We start from the raw sequence: 17,976 nt of genomic DNA, 5'->3' as shown, positions 1-17,976 counted from the left end.
CACTTAATATAAAGATATATGAAAAGTTTGAAAGGTTCTCTCCAACTAGTTTGGAGAGAAACTTTGTTCAAGAAAAATTTACTTAGTGGGTGTTTCTCACAGGAGTCTAGACTGGGATTGTTGATGAGTTTGTGATCAAATTTGTTTCTAATGTATAAGAGATCATCTTTGGTATGTAAATCATGACGAGATACAAATATATATGATAAAACTACAATTTTCTCCACTGTAATGAAATCCAGTCTTTGTACAAATTAAAATCAAGGACCATATTTCATATTCAACTGAGTTTTAGTTAATGTAGATGCCAGAGTAAATCAATAACCAGAACCATGGCCTGGAATTTGTAGAAATTGAGAACTTGATTTTTTATAAGGGAAAAATACTTTTTTGGCCTCTACGTTTTGACCCTATTTCCATTTTAGTCTATACTTTTTAATTTTATTGCATTTAGTCTTTAAAATCTAAAAAAATCTTGTTTTAGTTATTACCGCCATCTTACTGATGAAATAGTCTATGTGGCAAACAGTGTATAACGTTTGCCAAGTCATCCTTTAAATATAAAAAATTAATTTATCAAATTTAACTAAATAAAAAAGAAAAGAAAAAAAACATAAGTAAAAACCAAAAATCATATAAATTGAGATCTAGCATTATCTTTGAAAAAGATCAGACAAATTAACAAACCTAGGAAATTTGAAACCAAAAGCTTAAGAGCTTTCAGTTACTTGATTGTGACACACTTGTGAAGGCCGAGATCGAGGCTCCAAATATAATGTCATTTGATTATTTGGAATATTTAGGATCTTTCTTTCCGATGATTACTTTGCTATGTTCGGGTATAAATCATGCAAAGTTCTCATTGTTAGAGCATTCGCACCAGTTAATGTAAAATAGAAAAAGAAGTTGTTTTTACACATTTTGCCTCAAAACTACACTACATCAGTTCTTCTAAACATGTCTAAAATCGTGTATATCTATACACGAGCTACAGTAACCGTGTAAATTTACACGGTTACTGTAGCCCGTGTATAGATTAGTTTATTAATTTCTTTCGCTCCTTTTTTTTTCTCTCTCTTCTCCGGGCTCAACAACCTCAGGAACTTCACCACTTCTCATCTTCTTCTTCTTCCTCAAATACACACAAACACGATCACACACAAACACATCCACACACAGCTCCGATCAACACAGATTCACTTGCTAAAAAAAAAAAAAAACACGAGGTACACAAACACACCCACACACAAGCAAACCCACACAAATAAACAACAAAGATACTGATCGGAGCTTGACTGGAACGATCGGAGCTCGTTGATGGAGTGGAGCGTAGATCGAAGATGTGGCGTTTGGTGGATCGGAGCGGAGGGTGGATCGGAGCGGAGATCGGAGATGTGGCGTTTGGTGGATCGGATCGGAGCGGAGCGGAGCGGAGATATGGTGTTTTGTGATCTGGAGGAGGAAGGCCAAAGAGATGGAGAGAGGGAGAGTTTGGTGGATCGGAGCGGATCGGAGCGGAGATATGGTGTTTTGTGATCTGGACGAGGAAGGCGGAGCGGTGTTTTGTGATCTGGAAGAGGAAGGCCAGAGAGATGGAGAGAGGGAGAGTTTGGTGGATCGGAGCGGATCGGAGCGGAGCGGAGCAGAGCGGAGTGGAGTGGAGATATGGTGTTTTGTGATCTAGAAGAGGAAGGCGGAGTGGAGCGGTGTTTTGTGATCTGGTGATCTGGAAGAGGAAGGTGGAGCGGTGTTTTGTGATCTGGAAGAGGAAGGCCAGAGAGATGGAGAGAGTGAGAGAGTGAGAAATTAGAAAATGGGTATTGAGAAAGAGAGAGGCGCGTATTTAAGAGAGTTGGTAAGAGTTGGTTGGTGAGAAATAATAAAAAAAATAGAGTATAATGTATATTTTATTAGAATAACTTGTAAAATAAATGAATTGATGTAGGTGTTTTGTAAAAGTGAATGTGTAAAATAGAAAAATGAGGTTTTTAGTATAAAAATAGATGTGTAAAATACACATGCTGATGTGAATGCTCTTAACGAGGTTGCACCCAATTCAGCAGTTTATGCTCACAGCTCAGCAGCATATGTTTGCGGCTGAGAAATTCATGAATATCAAGGACTTTCTAGGTTTTTTGGCCATCGCAAAACGTTGTCTTTAATTCCAGAAGACCGGGTATTTTCATCTTTAGAACTTCGAAGTCTCAGTCATTGAAAATTCAAAACCCAAATGGGGAGTGATTTAAGAAATATGGTGGTTGGGTTTTGGGTTTCAAAGTGGGTTTGGCGATTGAAGAAGTGTGGGTTTGGATGAATTGGGAGTGGTGGTTTTTGTTCCACCGATCTTGTTATTGTGACCAATGTTTTGTGTTAATTTTCTGGGTTTGTTTTAATTGTGTTAAATTTCTGGTTTTGTATTCTTTGGGTTTTGAAAATTTTGGGTGCTTGTTATTTCGGTTGCAAAGTTTTTTGTTCAAAATACCGATCTGGAATCAAGGGCTTTCTCTTGGCATTATCTATTATTTTTCTTATAATTTTGATCAATTGTGACTGAACTTCTGCTATAATGTTACAGACTCTCTGTGTCTTCCAATAACACCAGAATTTCCAAGCTCTTATTTTATAGCCACGTAATGATCTCACAAATCAAACAATCGTTACTATCATAACTCATAACTAGGAATATGACAGTATCTGTAGCACGAATTAATGTATTATTTATAGCATATTATGGTAAATGTGCATTCACTGAACATTCATACGTGTAAAATATTCTTTATGCTCCATTCTAGCAATAAAATATTTTGAGCAGTTGAAAACAAAAAACCTTGAAGTCACGGTAGGACGAACATATCATAACTAGTCCTACCCAGACACCGTTCCTGAAATCCATAAATATAGGTACATGCTCAGAAAGAGAATGCTAGGTTCATTTTTTATTTTATTTTATTTTATAAATTTTATATGCAGTGTAAGAAGTTATATTAAGAAAAAGCCAACCAAGTACATTGGAAATGTGTTACAGCAGCAAAAATCAAGAATCCAAATTACAACGATCAATAAGATCGGGTAGAGATAACCAAGAACAAGAGGGCATAACTAAACTCCAATCAAGGAGAGAACGGAAAAAGAAAGACTTAGGGTGAGTTTGGCATAAACTTTTAGCTTTTATATATAACCTTTTAAAACTGTATTTTTTCCCGCCTTTTCTCACGTTAGTAGGGAGGACTTGGTTAATTTCCCTTTCATCCACCTTCTCAGCATCTGTAGTGAAACGTTAGGCTGATCCGCTGGAACCAAATGACCAGCATCATGGACCTATGTGTTGTGACATGTAACCAAGCTTGGCAAATCAGGACACAAAGTCACAGAGAGAGAGAGAGAGAGAGAGACCTTGAGGAAATTGAGAGGCCCATGGCTCTTTAGCAATCCTGCTACTGCACCATCAACTACAAATGGAACAGTTGGGGATGCCCCATACTGTCTCTGTCCTGACCATTCCATGGCTTGAACCCACCTTGAATTCCCTGCCGAGAGAGAAAGAAATCAATAAGATATACTAGGAAAAAAAACACTCTACATTCTTTGAGGTGTTTATTTCAAGTTCCAACTTCTGTTGAGCCAAAGAGGTTTACCCAGCCAATTGCATATGAGGTCATACTCCCCAGCGTACACAAGCACCTTAATTCCATCCTCTAGAAGAGCAGGAATACCTACTTCAAGATTCCTCATCCAGTCAGTCTGCATGGCATCATATACATCACTACTACATGAAACGAATTCTCTGTCCCCAAGCCCTAGCGCATCCCTAACTGACTCCTTGTTCAGGAATGTCTCAATGTTCGATAAATCATAACACAGGTCTCCATTGCATTTCTTTCTAATGTCATAGTACTGCAAATCAAATTTATAACAAGTTTTTCATCAAAGTTGAAAATGCCTTTTTTCTTCACAATGTAATGCTTTCATAACTACAAAAGTTGTTCTAATTTCTTACATTTATACCAGGGTTCAGTGTTACAATCTGATCGAATATTGCATTGCAAGTGTAATATGAAGTATTGCAAGCATTTCCACCATCAGTGCCTGACAATGCAGTTCCATATGATTGATCAATGGACAATGATAACGTAGTTGAACTAATTCAATCTGCTCTTAGGTCTTGAAAGTTACAGAAATCAATAATCTTTGAGAGTCATATGATGTTGTATTGATAAGGCAATTAATAAGAATGAGAAGTAATTTGAAATTAAGAATTAGAAAAATTACCACACTTTTTTGCTTCCTTTTCACATTGTGGAATGTTCAAGTTAATAATTTTGTAATCAGTATAGTTAATTAAATTCATTTCCAGTGCATAGTCAGTGTATGCTTTGCACTGGATTTCAGGATTGGTTAGCCCATTTCCAATAGCAAATCCCTGTTGTAGCATATGAGTTAATTAAATATCTGATAAAGTGGGACTAAAGCAACTAACTCTGGTTAAATCTGAGGGCTACCTTCAACTTTATATGAATTTCTTCCTTTGCTTTGTTTCCTTGGTGAATCCGAGTAGCAAATGCTGGAATGTAGTGCCCAGCATATGATTCTCCAGTTATGTAGAAGTCATTTTTAGCAAATTGAGGATGCTCCTTGAAAAATGTCTGAAATAATTTAGAAAAGTTTGTGAATCTTAACCTCAGAATCCTATCCTGACAAATTCCAATCACATGTAACCAAGCAAGAATGCATGATTCCTATTTCTTTTTTCATGGAAACACACAAATACACATGGGAATAAAAACATACCTGCAAAAAGTCATACAAGTCATTGCTAACACCTTCTTCATCATGGCAAATATCACTCTCAGTAGTGTAACTGAATCCCGTTCCAACAGGTTGGTCAACGTACAAAAGGTTTGATGCCTGACAAAAGACAGTAAAAGTTTTATTGATTAGTAGGTGGTAAAAAGATATCGTGTAGCTTGAAAAGTTTGTAAATCAGGAAAGGTTTAACACAACGTTCTGCCATGTACAAAGCTGAGTGTATAGGTGTTATACTACCATGAAATTTTAAGTTTTTTTTCTTGATATTTTGATAGTTACTGTAAGGTTGAATTTAATCAACCATTTAATTGGCTTTATTCCGTGACCAATTTGCTTGTAATTTAGCACTTAGTAACCCTGTATTTAGGTGGGAAAATTGTAAGGGTAGTGTGTGAGAAGTTGTGAAGAAAAGTTCAAGAATGTGTAAGAAAAACAGAGGTTCGCGGCTAGGGCTTGCGGGTGGATCGCGACTGGCAAGCCGCCAAAAGCTAGCACATGAGAGGCACACAGGGAAGCTGAAGGGTCGCACCAACTGTCACGCTACAAGACAAAAGTCCTAGGCTGGCCAGGCCGTTACGTCGTGACTTGAACTCGCAACTTGGACAAGCCGCGAGACCAAGTCGCCAACTTGCCCTATTTGGCAAAAACTGACGTTTTGCATTCCTTTCTCACCCTACTATATATATACCCTTATACCCATCATATTGTGAGAGCTCCCAGAGAGAATTTTGTGAGAGAAAACCCTAAAGAAAAACAAGATTGCCTCATCCTCAATCTTCATCTAAAGAGACTCTACAAATTCCTCTACTCTCTTCCTCTCCATTGTCATACCCTTGAGAAGTTATTTACCAAATTCTTATCTCACCACACCCACGTCTGTGAGAAGGTCCATTTGGTGCTTAGGGAAGTAGTTTGGGAAGGAACCAATATACATTGGTTGATGCTATGGTCAAGTAACGGAATCCGGGAAGTTAAAGAAGAAATAGGTTCGGCGTAACCTCGTTGGAGCAAGAAGCTTGAAGGGCTTAGGTACTTGGGTAGATTAGGCTTGGAGGGTCTTCTGCTATTCATGTATCCCAACTATATTCTTTAGTAGATTTTATCACCGCTTGGAGGGCGGCGGAGAGGTTTTACGCTGAGAACTTCGGTTTCCTCTTCGATAACACATCGTGTGTTGTCCGTGTGTTTGCATATCTCTTTCCTTTATCTTTGCCTTATGTTTACTGCTGTGGATGTGTTTATATTTGACTTAGATTGTTTTATCAATTCTGTTATAAGTTTGGTATCATATTCCGCACATTAATTGTTTGATATAAAGCTTGAATTGATATTTTTGTATCTGAGGGTCTAAACGTTCAAGGGTGTTTCATACCCATATTGAACTTTCAATTGGTATTAGAGCGGGTACATTTGTGTGGTTTTAATACCTGAGTGTGATCCTTGACCCCTTGTTGAGATGGATAGGTCTCAATCTCTCACTGCTCTACCATTTTTTTATGGTAATAATTATGCTTTTTGGAAAGTCCGAATGAGAGCATTTTTATGCTCTATAGAAGATACCGTTTGGGATGCGGTTGAGATAGGTTGGACTAAACTAGAAGCTCTTAAGGCCAATTGGGATAAGGCAGCTCTTACAGCAGCCAATGCTAATAGTAAAACTTTAAATGCTATTTTCTGTGCTATGTCTCCTGATGAATTCCATAGGATATCTCACATGACTGTGGCCAAGGAAGCTTGGAAAATTTTGGAGACAACTTATGAGGGGACTAAGAAGGTGAAGGACACAAAGCTCCAAATGCTTACCACCAAATTTGAAGAGCTCAAGATGGGTGAAGATGAATCGTTTGATTCATTTTATGGGAAGCTCAACGAAATTGTCATTGCTAAACTCAATCTTGATGAGAAGATTGAAGATACCAAGGTGGTGAGAAAAATTTTGAGGTCCTTGCCTGAAAGTTTTAGAGCAAAAGTCACAGCCATAGAGGAGAGTAAAGACTTAGATGAGATCAAAATTCAAGAGCTGATTGGGTCTCTCCAAACATATGAACTGGGACTGCCTTCACACAAGACGAGTAAATCATTTGCTCTCAAAACCATCACCGAAAGAATGGATGATCCCTCCGAAGAAGATGGAGTGGAAAAGGAAGTGGCATATCTTGTGAAGAACTTCCGAAAATTTCTGAAGATGACGGGCAGTGGTAAACCATTTAATAGAGGAAAATTCTCATCTTCAAGAGGTGATAAGAAAGAGTTTACGAGGAAAGAAGGGAAGGAGTCTCAATCTCCTTCGGACATTGTGTGCTTCGAGTGCAACGGACATGGACACTTCGAGTGCAACTATTAGTAATCAAAGTTGGGCAGCACAAGTTATGCTTGCATGATGTGTCTTGACTTGTACAACATAATTTTTCCATGACTTTTTTTTTTTTTTGAAAATTCATACGACTCATTATAAGCAGATTAAAATTGTTAATATAGTTTAAGATTTTGAAAATAATATTTTATTTTTAGAGTAGACTAATTACAAAAAACTTATTAACATATTATTATAATTATAATAACAATTAAAAAATAAGTATTTTTTTTTTAAATTTTATCAAGTTATGTCAATTGACACTTTTGACATCTCTAAAGATCAATGTTTGTCATAAGTTCATAACTATCAATTTTTGGAAAGTGTAGAAAAAAAATGTTTTTTTTTTGGTTGAAAACTTGAAATATCACTACAAAAAAATCGTTCTGTCCCGGCGTTTTTTTCTCAGTGCTTTTAAAAACCGCCGTAATAGATAAGCTTGTACCAGCGCTTTTTAAAACCGCTGATATAGGAAACCCTATTATGATAGCTCAAAACCAGCACTTTACAAATCACTGCAATAGGAGGCCTATAGCGGCAATTTTCAAAAACGCTAGTATAGGAAGCCCTATTGCATTGGAATAGGGTTACTGATTTCCCTTATAGGAAAGACCTATCCCAACGCTTTTGGAAGTGCTAGGATAAGATCACTCCATTCCCTTATGCAGCGGTTTACTGTTTGTTTCTTAAGGTGAATAGCTCTCCATTAAGGGTGCGATCCCTGGTTACCTTCTTTTTATAAAATAAAAAGAATTACTATTGAAGAAACTAACTTACTTTTTATTTAAAAAAAAAAAAAAGAAAAAGAAAAAGAAAAAGAAGCTAACAGTAAATTACTAATGAAGAAACTAAGTACAAATGGAATGGAATTTGCGGGCTAGGGGAAAAGAATTTCAGCAATCCAATTAACGAAATTGATAAAAAAATTTATCAATTTCTCTTTCCTCCTTTTTCTTGAATTTCAGCAACATCAATAACGAAATACCAAAAATGATGTCAAACTTGTCAGTTTCTCTCTCTTCTTTTTCTTGTATTTCGCCAACACCAATACCGAATTTTGCATCTCTCATCATTTAGCTAAAAAACTTTACATAGTACACATAAAGTCTATAAACTCTAATTTTAATAATATTTAGCCGAAAGACTTAGCTTTCTAGGGTTTCAATTGTTTTTTAGAGAATATAGGTTCTAAAGAAAATGAGATCATAGAAAATAAGATTTTGGCCAAGATTTTTGCCAAGAGAGGGTTTAGGATAACTAGAGAGAGAGCCACAATGGGTACCAACTAGTCTGATTAGAGAGAGCACAGTGGATTGCTGAGGATTAATTGTGTGTAGCACTCCTCATTCATTAAATTGTGAAAATGCTAATATGACATGTTTGAATTAGAAGGTGTAAAACATAAGTTTTATATCATATCCTTATTGAATTTAAACTCTTATTTCATTATTATTATTATTATATTATAGTGGCCAAGCCCCAAAAAACTTTACAAATTGGGCTTGGGGATGCTTTTAGCCCATGATGGAAGGTCCCAAGAGTAGTTGTTGGCTATGCTGGGTTGGGCCTCCATGATGGTTCACGAAATTTGATTTAAAACCTTGGCCAAGGACATGACCCTTTGACCGAGTTGCCCTCTTAATTCCCTACAGTATACCTCCCATTCCTCTCATGTTTTCACTACCCAATTTTTCCAACCTCCAACTCTACTCCCTCCTTTTTCTTTTATACTCTCTTGTTAGTGGGTCCTTCATCATAACGGAATCTTCTACACGTGTGTGGGACCTACCAAATCAAAGGTCCAAGTGGTTCCCTGAGTTTATGGTACTGTTCCCCTCTATTAAATTTGAAATCCGCAATGGTTAATATAAAAGACCATTAAAAAGTACCATAATTACCAATTAAAAATTATCATATTAAATTTCATATAGAAAAAAAAAATATTTATAACTATCATAATTATCAAATTTCATATGTAGAAAACCAAAATTAAAAAAAAAAATCATATTTTGTTAACTTTTTCAAGGTTAACCACTAGCTTACGTAAAAGGTGAGATCAAAAAAGTGACTTTAACCAAATAATCTAATTTTAAAAAATAATAATAAATCAACTTGTTTGATTAAAGTCACTTTCTATCTCCATAAGCTAGCAAATACAATAAATTACTCATTGTAAAAAAAAGATTCCAATTGATAAATGATAACATTGTTTGCTTTATACTCATAGTAATATACGACACAATTTACTATTTAATTATTGTAATTTATTAATTTTGGTATTTAATTTTTAATTTTCGTTATTTTAGGGTTAGGGTTATTATTTCCTTGTTTTTATGTGCTTTTAATGCTTTTTACGTCAAATTTGGTTCCTATTATGGTTAAATATTAATTAGGAGTTATTTTAGAATATATTTTTTAATCTGTCAAGTTTTATAAAGCCCTCAAATAAGCCCCTAAGTCTGTAAACATTTTTTTTTAATAATTATTCAATCAATAAAATTTAGACTTTTGTTTTTCTATTTTCTAATGAATTCCAAACTCTTTTTCCTTGTGGATTCAATGATGATAGACCAAGAATGTATTGACCCCTTGTAATAAATTAACCAATTAATTAGTCAAGTTAATTAATTAATTCAATTAACATGTAATACGCGTGGTAGTACAAACAACTCACCAACTAAGTTAATATGCAGCAAAAAATAAAGTTGACACGGTGATTTGTTTACGAATGGGGAAAACCTCCAAGGCAAAACCCCATCGGGTGATTTTAAGGTCATCACTCTTGAGAATCCGCTATTATCACAACAAGCAGTTACAAGTAAAGGAATCCCAGTATCTTATACCAACCTACAGTTGAACCCTTACCCTAATACCCAATTGGACTTGTTCTGTAGTAACAATCTCTCATTTTCAATGCACGGCTCCCAATACGTGACTAACCAATCGACGTACGAACCCAAATACATGACTAACCACTAATTTGAGAAGGATGTTGGCTGCAAAGTTCTTTAGTTCATCAACACGATGAAGATCACAAAACTCTTTGGTTACAAAACCCTATGACGTACAAACGCAGTAGCTTCTCCAAGAGAAAGATGAACTAGAGCATATGTCTTCGGTCACAATATGCTTATGAAAAACTTTTGCATTAAGTTGCATCAGCTGTTACTGCCCTTAAAATAATCCTTATATATGTTAAGGTTGTGAGAAAAGAAAGCCTAAACAAATATACACGGATTGGTGTGAAATCAGATTTGAAAAACTGATTTTCATAAATCTCGATAAATAGGTTATTTATCAAACAGTTGTCGAGCATCAGGCTAAACAAGCCTTTTAAACCTCAATAAATGCTATCTGTTGAGCTAGCTGTCAAGCTTTAAAATCCAGCATTTCTTCTCTTATTTCTTGGACAGATTTGAATGGCTTTAACACTTGAACTTGAATTCTTATTCCTTGAAATATTAAACACATCCTAGATCTACCCAACTACAAGTAAAATGTGTTTTGTCATTGAATTAGCCAATTCTAAATGACATATGTTCCTAACTTGATTCACATATGTCCTAACAAATGACCCTTGTGGATTCAAGGTTATTTTCAGAAGCAAACGTGTTTTGTTTCTTATTTTCTAAAAGTATACATGTTTTACTTCTTGACGCTTCTACATCCCGCATTAGTTGGTATCAGAGTGTTGACTTATCATGGTCTGGTGGCTAACATATGAGATGGTAGCAATTCCAGTGACGGAAAACTTAGCAAATATTATGTGACATACAACTAACACTCACAAATATATTTACTAGGATGTCGTCGTTGGAGCATGGAAATAATAGAGATTACTACTGCGGAGACATAACTTATGGACAACCTATTAGTAAGCAAATTTCATATAGACCTTATAGAAAAATTGCAAGTTTCTTTAAGGGGGGAGTGGGCCCGCTTTTATTTTTAATTTTTTCTTCATATTAAGGGGGTCAAAGTGTCAAGCTCCATAGGAATATATCACCGTGATTAATGAGGGCATTTTTTACAAAGTTAGAGAGGGCAATTGCCCCCCTTGTACCATGTTGGCGTCGTCCTAACAATAAGTGACTTTATCAATTAAGTTAATTAAGATTATTATTAAAAAAAATTTTAAAAAAAAGTCTAATCCTACCAAGTGGCAATTTGGTGATGGTTACACTCCTATACCAAAAGTCTACAATGATGTAGTTTCTTTATAATAAAAAAATGGTATACAAAGATATTACTGATATTTCTTACTTAAAAAATATGAAATGTTGACTGGTAGTTGTATGATGCTAACATAGCTCCAAATCTTAGGTATACGAGAAAAACAAAATAGGAACACATGTACATCTCTATCAAGAAGTTAAAATCGAATGGTGATACAACACGAAGCTTGGCAGTACCTGACCAAAAAATTTAAAAATAAATAAATAAAATCAACGTGGAATAATCTCATTATTCCACGAAATTATACAAGAAAAACAAAATAGGAACACATGTACATCTCTATCAAGAAGTTAAAATCGAATAGTGATACAACACGAAGGTTGGTAGTACCTGACCAAACAATTAAAAAAAAAATCAACATGGAATAATCTCATTATGCATGCTTCAACAAAAACATATTTTCTTATCCAAAACTAAATAAATAAATAAATAAAAACACAAACATATTTTAGTAAAAGTATCCCCTTTCAACATCATATGATTAATGCTAATTCTTACTAAAATCATTACTCATATCAATGTTGAATGCGTGTTCTCAGTGAAATAAAATAAAATAGCACAATCTCAAATAATAAAAGGGATATTGGAGTGATGTGCCCTCATGTTTGAGTTAATAAAAATTAAAGAAATTGATGGTAGACTCACACTTTGTGGCACAAAGTTATTGGTAATCAAATTAATTACTCCATATGGGGTGAGAATAGGCTTTTGCCCTTTTTTTAAAAATATCCAGCAAAATGCCCCATATCTGAAACTATTTAAGGAAATACCCTTGTTCGAGTTATAGCGAACTGAAAAATAAAAAAATTTTAAAAATAAAAATTTTGGAACTCGAGTACTTTACATGGAACTCGAGTTCCAAAAAAAAAAAAAAAATTCTAAGTCCACATTCGCTATAACTCGATATTCCAAAAATCGAGTTATACATTTGAAACTCGATTTTTAGAAAATCGAGTTTCAAAATAAGGGTATTTTCCTAATTAGTTTCAGACACTGGGCATTTTGCTGGATATTTAAAAAAAAAAAAAGAAAAGGACAAAAGCCCATTTTCTTCCTCCATATGGTAATAAGAAAAAGTTGTTTAGTGTTCTTTATCCTTAATCAAAGTTATCAAACAGGTTGGGGGCGCACATCTAGTGCACAAGTTAATATGATTTTGATTCTTTAATAGTTTAATTGCTTTATTAATTAAAATGTACCCATAAACACTTTACCTACTAGATTTTTAAAAAATTTAAAGTGTACAAAACAGAGCACCAACTAGAAATTTCATTGTCCAAGCCACTACACATTACTGTGTATCAAAAATTTTATTAACTAATTACAGCTATAGCTCACAACAGATTACTATGTTGGAGAAAACTTGGATTGTATCCATGTATTGTCCTCATATATTCAAAAAATTACCAATTTCAATCAATTTTGTTAAAAAGTGCACACTTTCTTGCTAGCAAAACTGGCTCTCCAACACCATGTGAGATTATTGCTTGTAGGCCTCTTAGGGGAATCTGAAGAAGTGGTCTGAGCTTAATTTTCTATTAAAGCATTTAGCTAACTAGGAAATTCATAGTATATACGAACACAGCAAGGGATTTAGTCGCCAGGCATTGGGCCAACAAGACTTTATTTTTGGGTTTAAGTCCCTTGATCCCCATTAATGATGCATTGGTGCACGTCTCTGTGTTGTCTTGGACGCTTAGAGATTAACACCCTTCCCTCTTATGCTTTTTTGTTTACCAAAAAGAAAAAAAAAATATATATATATATATATATATATCCTTCAAAGAGAATGCATAAGTCTAAATAAATGGTGACCAAGATCTTCAACTGAATGGCCAAAATAACTCAGAGAAGGAATTCTAAACGATTTCTCTACCATCTTTGGGGCAACAAATGAAGGGTCATGGGTAGCAATGTTAATGGAGTCTTTAGGGAACAAGTTGAGGCTTCTTACGAGCTTTTCAGCTTGCTGTTTTTGAGAGAAGTAAATCTTGTGAAGAGGGTGGTCTGCATGTATTGCACATGAGAATGGTGACGTGAAAAGAAGCAAGAGAAAGAGAGAGAGAGTTGAATGAAAGTTGATGTCATTGTAATTTGTAATGTATAGAAGTTTAATCTGCAATGGCTGGGGATTATATTGAACCCAACCCATATATATATATATATATATGGGTTGGGTTCAATTTACACTTGTAGATTTATTAAAATTCACATCTAATTAATTAAGAAATGTTACACTACCTAATAACTTGTTATTGAATTCATATTTTGAAAATCCAACCGTTGAATTTCATCTTTTATATGTTTTTAATATGCATGCCAAGTTTAATGTCAATCAAATGTAATTTACCATTCGATCAATAATCTTATCTTTTATACATTATTTTAAACTATAAAAACTTGAATTTAAAGAACTGATTAATGACATGACTATTGATCTTTGATCGTCTTTAAATTTTGTAAGTATTGCGTAACATTGCTTAAAATTACATTAGGTATAACTTGAACCTAGCCCTATATATGTATATATATATATATATAACATTACTTAAAGTTACACTTGATATAACTTTAAGTAATGTTACAACACCCAATATTTTTTAATTAGATGTGAATTTTGATAAATTCACCAAGTGTAACTTGAACCCAACCTATATAACTTGCTATTGAATTCATATTTTTAAAATCCAACCATTGAATTCCATGTTCTATGTGTTCTTAACATGCATGCCAATCAGATGTAATTTACCATTTGATTCACAAACTCATCTTTTATGAATTATTTTAAACTACAAAAACTTGAATTTAAACAATTGATTAATGACATGGCTATTGATCTTTGGTCATCTTTCAATTTTGTAAGCATAGATAATATACAAAGATAATGTAATATAGTAGTGTATTTATCAAAATTCACATCGAATTAAAAAATATTTGGTAGTGTAGCTTTATAGAAGTTATACCATTTTTACACCATAGATCTCTAAAAGATATAATAGTTAAAAAAAATATAGTTGACTATTTATTGCTTTCCAACTCATTTACTTTAAAGTTACACCAAGTGCATGTAACTTGAACTCAACTCATATATATATATATATATATTCAATTTACACCTGTTGGATTTATCAAAATTCACATCTAATTAAAAAAATATTTAATGGTATAATATTGCTTAAAGTTACAAAGGCATAACTTTAAGCAATGTTACACCGTTCAATATTTTTCAATTAGATGCAAATTTTGACAAATTCACCACTAGATTACATTATATTCATATATTATTTAAATTCAAATTTTTATAGTTTAAAATAATGCATAAAAGATGAATTTATAGATCGAATAGTAAATAACATCCAATTGACATGAAAATTGGCATGAATGTTAAGAACATGTAATTCAATGTTGAAATTTTCAAAATATATGATAAGAACATGTAAAACATATAATGCAATATTGAAATTTTCAAAATATGAATTTTATAACAAGTTATTAGGTAGTGTAACATTACTTAGAGTTACTTCAAGTGTAACATTACACTTGATATAACTCTAAGCAATGTTGTAGAATTCATATTTTGAAAATCTCAACATTGAATCATAAGTTTTTGGGTGTATTGGACAACTGGTTTTTAGTTTTCTCCTGGATCATATTTAATTGTCATACTTAAGTAAATTGTTGATAAAGAGTTTGACTATAGATAGGGTAGAGTTGCAAAAAAAAAAAATACATGTGTTCGACCCCAATTAGTCTATTAAGGATCGATAATCATCCCCAAAAGTTAGGGACTAAGGCGCTGTTGTTGTATTCAAGCAAATTGATCAGTGATCATCACCTGGAATGCATTGTGCACTTTAGAACTTTAGTCTTCCATGAAAGCCTCCATGAGATTTAACCTCTTTCTCATATGCCTGCCCATCTTGGAAGAACTTTTTGGTAGTTGGGACACCAAACATGCCCAATGTCCTGATTTTTTTTTTTTTTTTAATGTTTTATGCAACTATATCTGCTTGTAGAATTCTTGAGGGAGAGATGTTTAAAATGACACTGTCCAGACCAAAGAATGGTAATGCACAACATCTGCGAGTCATTTCCTTTCCTCAGGTTTTGTCTTTGCAAAAATTTTCTCAAGGAAGCTGAACTCCTCGAGAGTAATTTGGGGACATCGTCGAATTGTGCCAAAGAAGACGGACGTTAAAAAATGTAATAAATATTAAACTAAAACTTAGTGGTTTCTACACGACTGGCCATACCAAATGGGTTTAAAATGCCCCAAATTATGTCGACGGGCATGTAATCCGTTTCTCCTGGATGACACATCCAACCGTCTCCCTCGATGAAGAAATAACGGCTCTTCCAGTCTCTGTTTAAGTCTGGGGTTTCATATATCACTTTTAGGACGGGGCTCCTAGGGACGAAGCTATACATTCCCCTTGATTTATCTATCTCGTCTGGACGGTAGTAGTGAAGGAACTCCCTTATCATAAGCCTTCTTCTAACATCCGACATAGCTCCGTACAGGACCTCCATTGCTATAAAGACCCTCCAGGCGTTAGGAGATAGGGCTGACAGATAAACCTAAGTATTTAAGGAGTTCACGATAAAGAGAATTTAGAGGGAACCTTAGGCCCGCCTTGAGCATCTGTTTATACACCCCTACACCATCCACTCCTTCATAATAGCATTTTTTTGACATGTAGGACAGACGGAGTAGGATGTGATCTGGGATTTGGTAACGGGCCCTAAGGGTATTAAAGTGAGGTTCTTTAATGGTGGATGTAAAGGCGTGCATCGTCCACTCTGGAAGCATGATGAACTCCCTAAGTCCATCAGCTCCCACGACGGATCTAACTATTGGCTCTTCGTCGTCGGCTGAACCCTCCTCTATTTCAATCATCTCTATATCCTCATTTATTAAGGACAGGGAGGATGAAGACGGACTACTCTCCTCGCTCAGAGCGTCTTGGTCTTTGGGACTTGACGGGTATACCTCTTCGTAGTCTGCCCCGTCACGGACAGCCAATTGGTTACTTGACACACTAGACATGGCCTACATGTAAGGACAAAACCTAAGACTCTGACGGGGTTGGAAAGAGGGACGGGGGCATAAAGTCTAAAAATATATAGTATTAAAAAGTAAATAAAAATTAAAAAGAGGACGGATAGAGGATTGCTTACCAAAATTACGGAATGAGCAAGAGGTCGCAGGCGACGAGTATAAGAGTGAACGGAGTACTTTCTGACAGGTATGACGGACTCGCTCTGACAATATTTTCTAGTAAAATGTGGAAAAATGAGAGGTGGAGGGGTTGATATTTATAGGAGATGTGCACGGAAGACGAAACGACACCTTGTTCTAAAACAACGACCATTGAAGGGGTGACACTTGGCATGGGTCATAAATGTGTTACTTCTAACCTGTCAGTGTATGGAGATAAGTTCACAGTGCCAGGTATCATAGTCAATTGATTGAGGTTTTAAAACCGTCACCCCACGGGTCCGTCTGCTTAGTTATGACGGATCCATCGGGTGAGGGGGCAACTGAAAGGGGAAAAATGTATGGCTACGATACTTAGTGTGACGGAACGGGCTGATTATGGTTTGTGGGCTGAAAGGTAGACAAGCATGTTATGTGCAAGGCCTGTTAAGGACAAATTCGGAGTGGACGGATGAGAGAGGAACGGATTGATCGGCCATGGGCCTGCTAGACCTCTTGATGGGAATACTTGTGGCCCATTCTCAGAAAGCCTTAAACAGAATCCTAGTGCAAAAGGGATTCTAGAGATTACGTATATTGGTGAAGATCTTCCCTATAAGGAAAAGACTTGTCCACCACGTTTTGGACTCTAAAAGATAATTTCTACAAGGAAAGGACTTCGACTCCAAGTAAAAGAGTGCAACTTTTGACTACTATAAAAGCCCCAATACCCTTACAAATTAAGGTACGCATAATTAACCCTCTCTAGCACTCTAGAGTTGTAAAAGGTTCTAACTTAACCTTCGGAGGGCATTTGGCCGGCACCACACCGGTGCTCTCAGAAGGTTCTTTTTCTCTTCCTTATTATGGAGGTGATTTTTGGAGCATGTGAGCGACGTGTAATTCATTGGTGATTTTTTCAACATCATCATAAATTATGATGAGATACAAACATATATGATAAGCTTCAGTTTTAGCCCCTCTGAAGAAGTACAGTCTTTGTACAACTTGCAATCATTTAATAACAATCACAAACCATATTTCATATTTAACTGAGTTTTAGTTATCGTATATGCATGCTAGAGTGAATCAATGACAATAACCACTGCCCCCTCTTCCTAATTCGTGGAAGTTAGGAACTTGAATATTTTAAAATCATACAAATTTATAATGGTGCCTTTCAATCAATGTGTAACACCCGTCTCACTTAAATTTAACTTAATTGCTTCTAAAGTGGAGTTGATGAATTATTTAATTTATTTTGGAAGAGATATTATTTTATATTATGATATTAAAAAAAAAAAAAGGTAACGTGAATAGTTATTTTGTGAATTATTCATATTTAACTTTTAGCCTCCTTATTCAGTTAAGGAAAAGATAAGAG

The 17,976-nt window shown here is 34.9% G+C and overlaps 1 protein-coding gene across 1 annotated transcript; it reads right to left on the bottom strand.

Moving 5' to 3' along the window:
- Positions 1-3,210: 3,210 nt before the first annotated feature.
- On the bottom strand, positions 3,211-16,442 carry LOC112023427 (serine carboxypeptidase-like). The gene is made up of 8 exons (XM_065761267.1): positions 16,248-16,442; positions 4,789-4,905; positions 4,500-4,643; positions 4,270-4,420; positions 3,998-4,086; positions 3,636-3,894; positions 3,394-3,527; positions 3,211-3,318 (listed from the first exon to the last, which is right to left on the bottom strand). The coding sequence occupies exons 1-8, from the start codon at positions 16,440-16,442 to the stop codon at positions 3,211-3,213; spliced, it is 1,197 nt and encodes a 398-aa protein (XP_065617339.1).
- Between the last annotated feature and the right edge of the window lie 1,534 nt (positions 16,443-17,976).

The sequence above is a fragment of the Quercus suber genome, unplaced genomic scaffold (genome assembly GCF_002906115.3).
Source record: "Quercus suber isolate HL8 unplaced genomic scaffold, Cork oak 2.0 scaffold_18, whole genome shotgun sequence".
Classification (NCBI taxonomy): domain Eukaryota; kingdom Viridiplantae; phylum Streptophyta; class Magnoliopsida; order Fagales; family Fagaceae; genus Quercus; species Quercus suber.
Note: the sequence above shows the minus strand (reverse complement) of the source record. Positions and strands in the feature narration are given on the sequence as shown.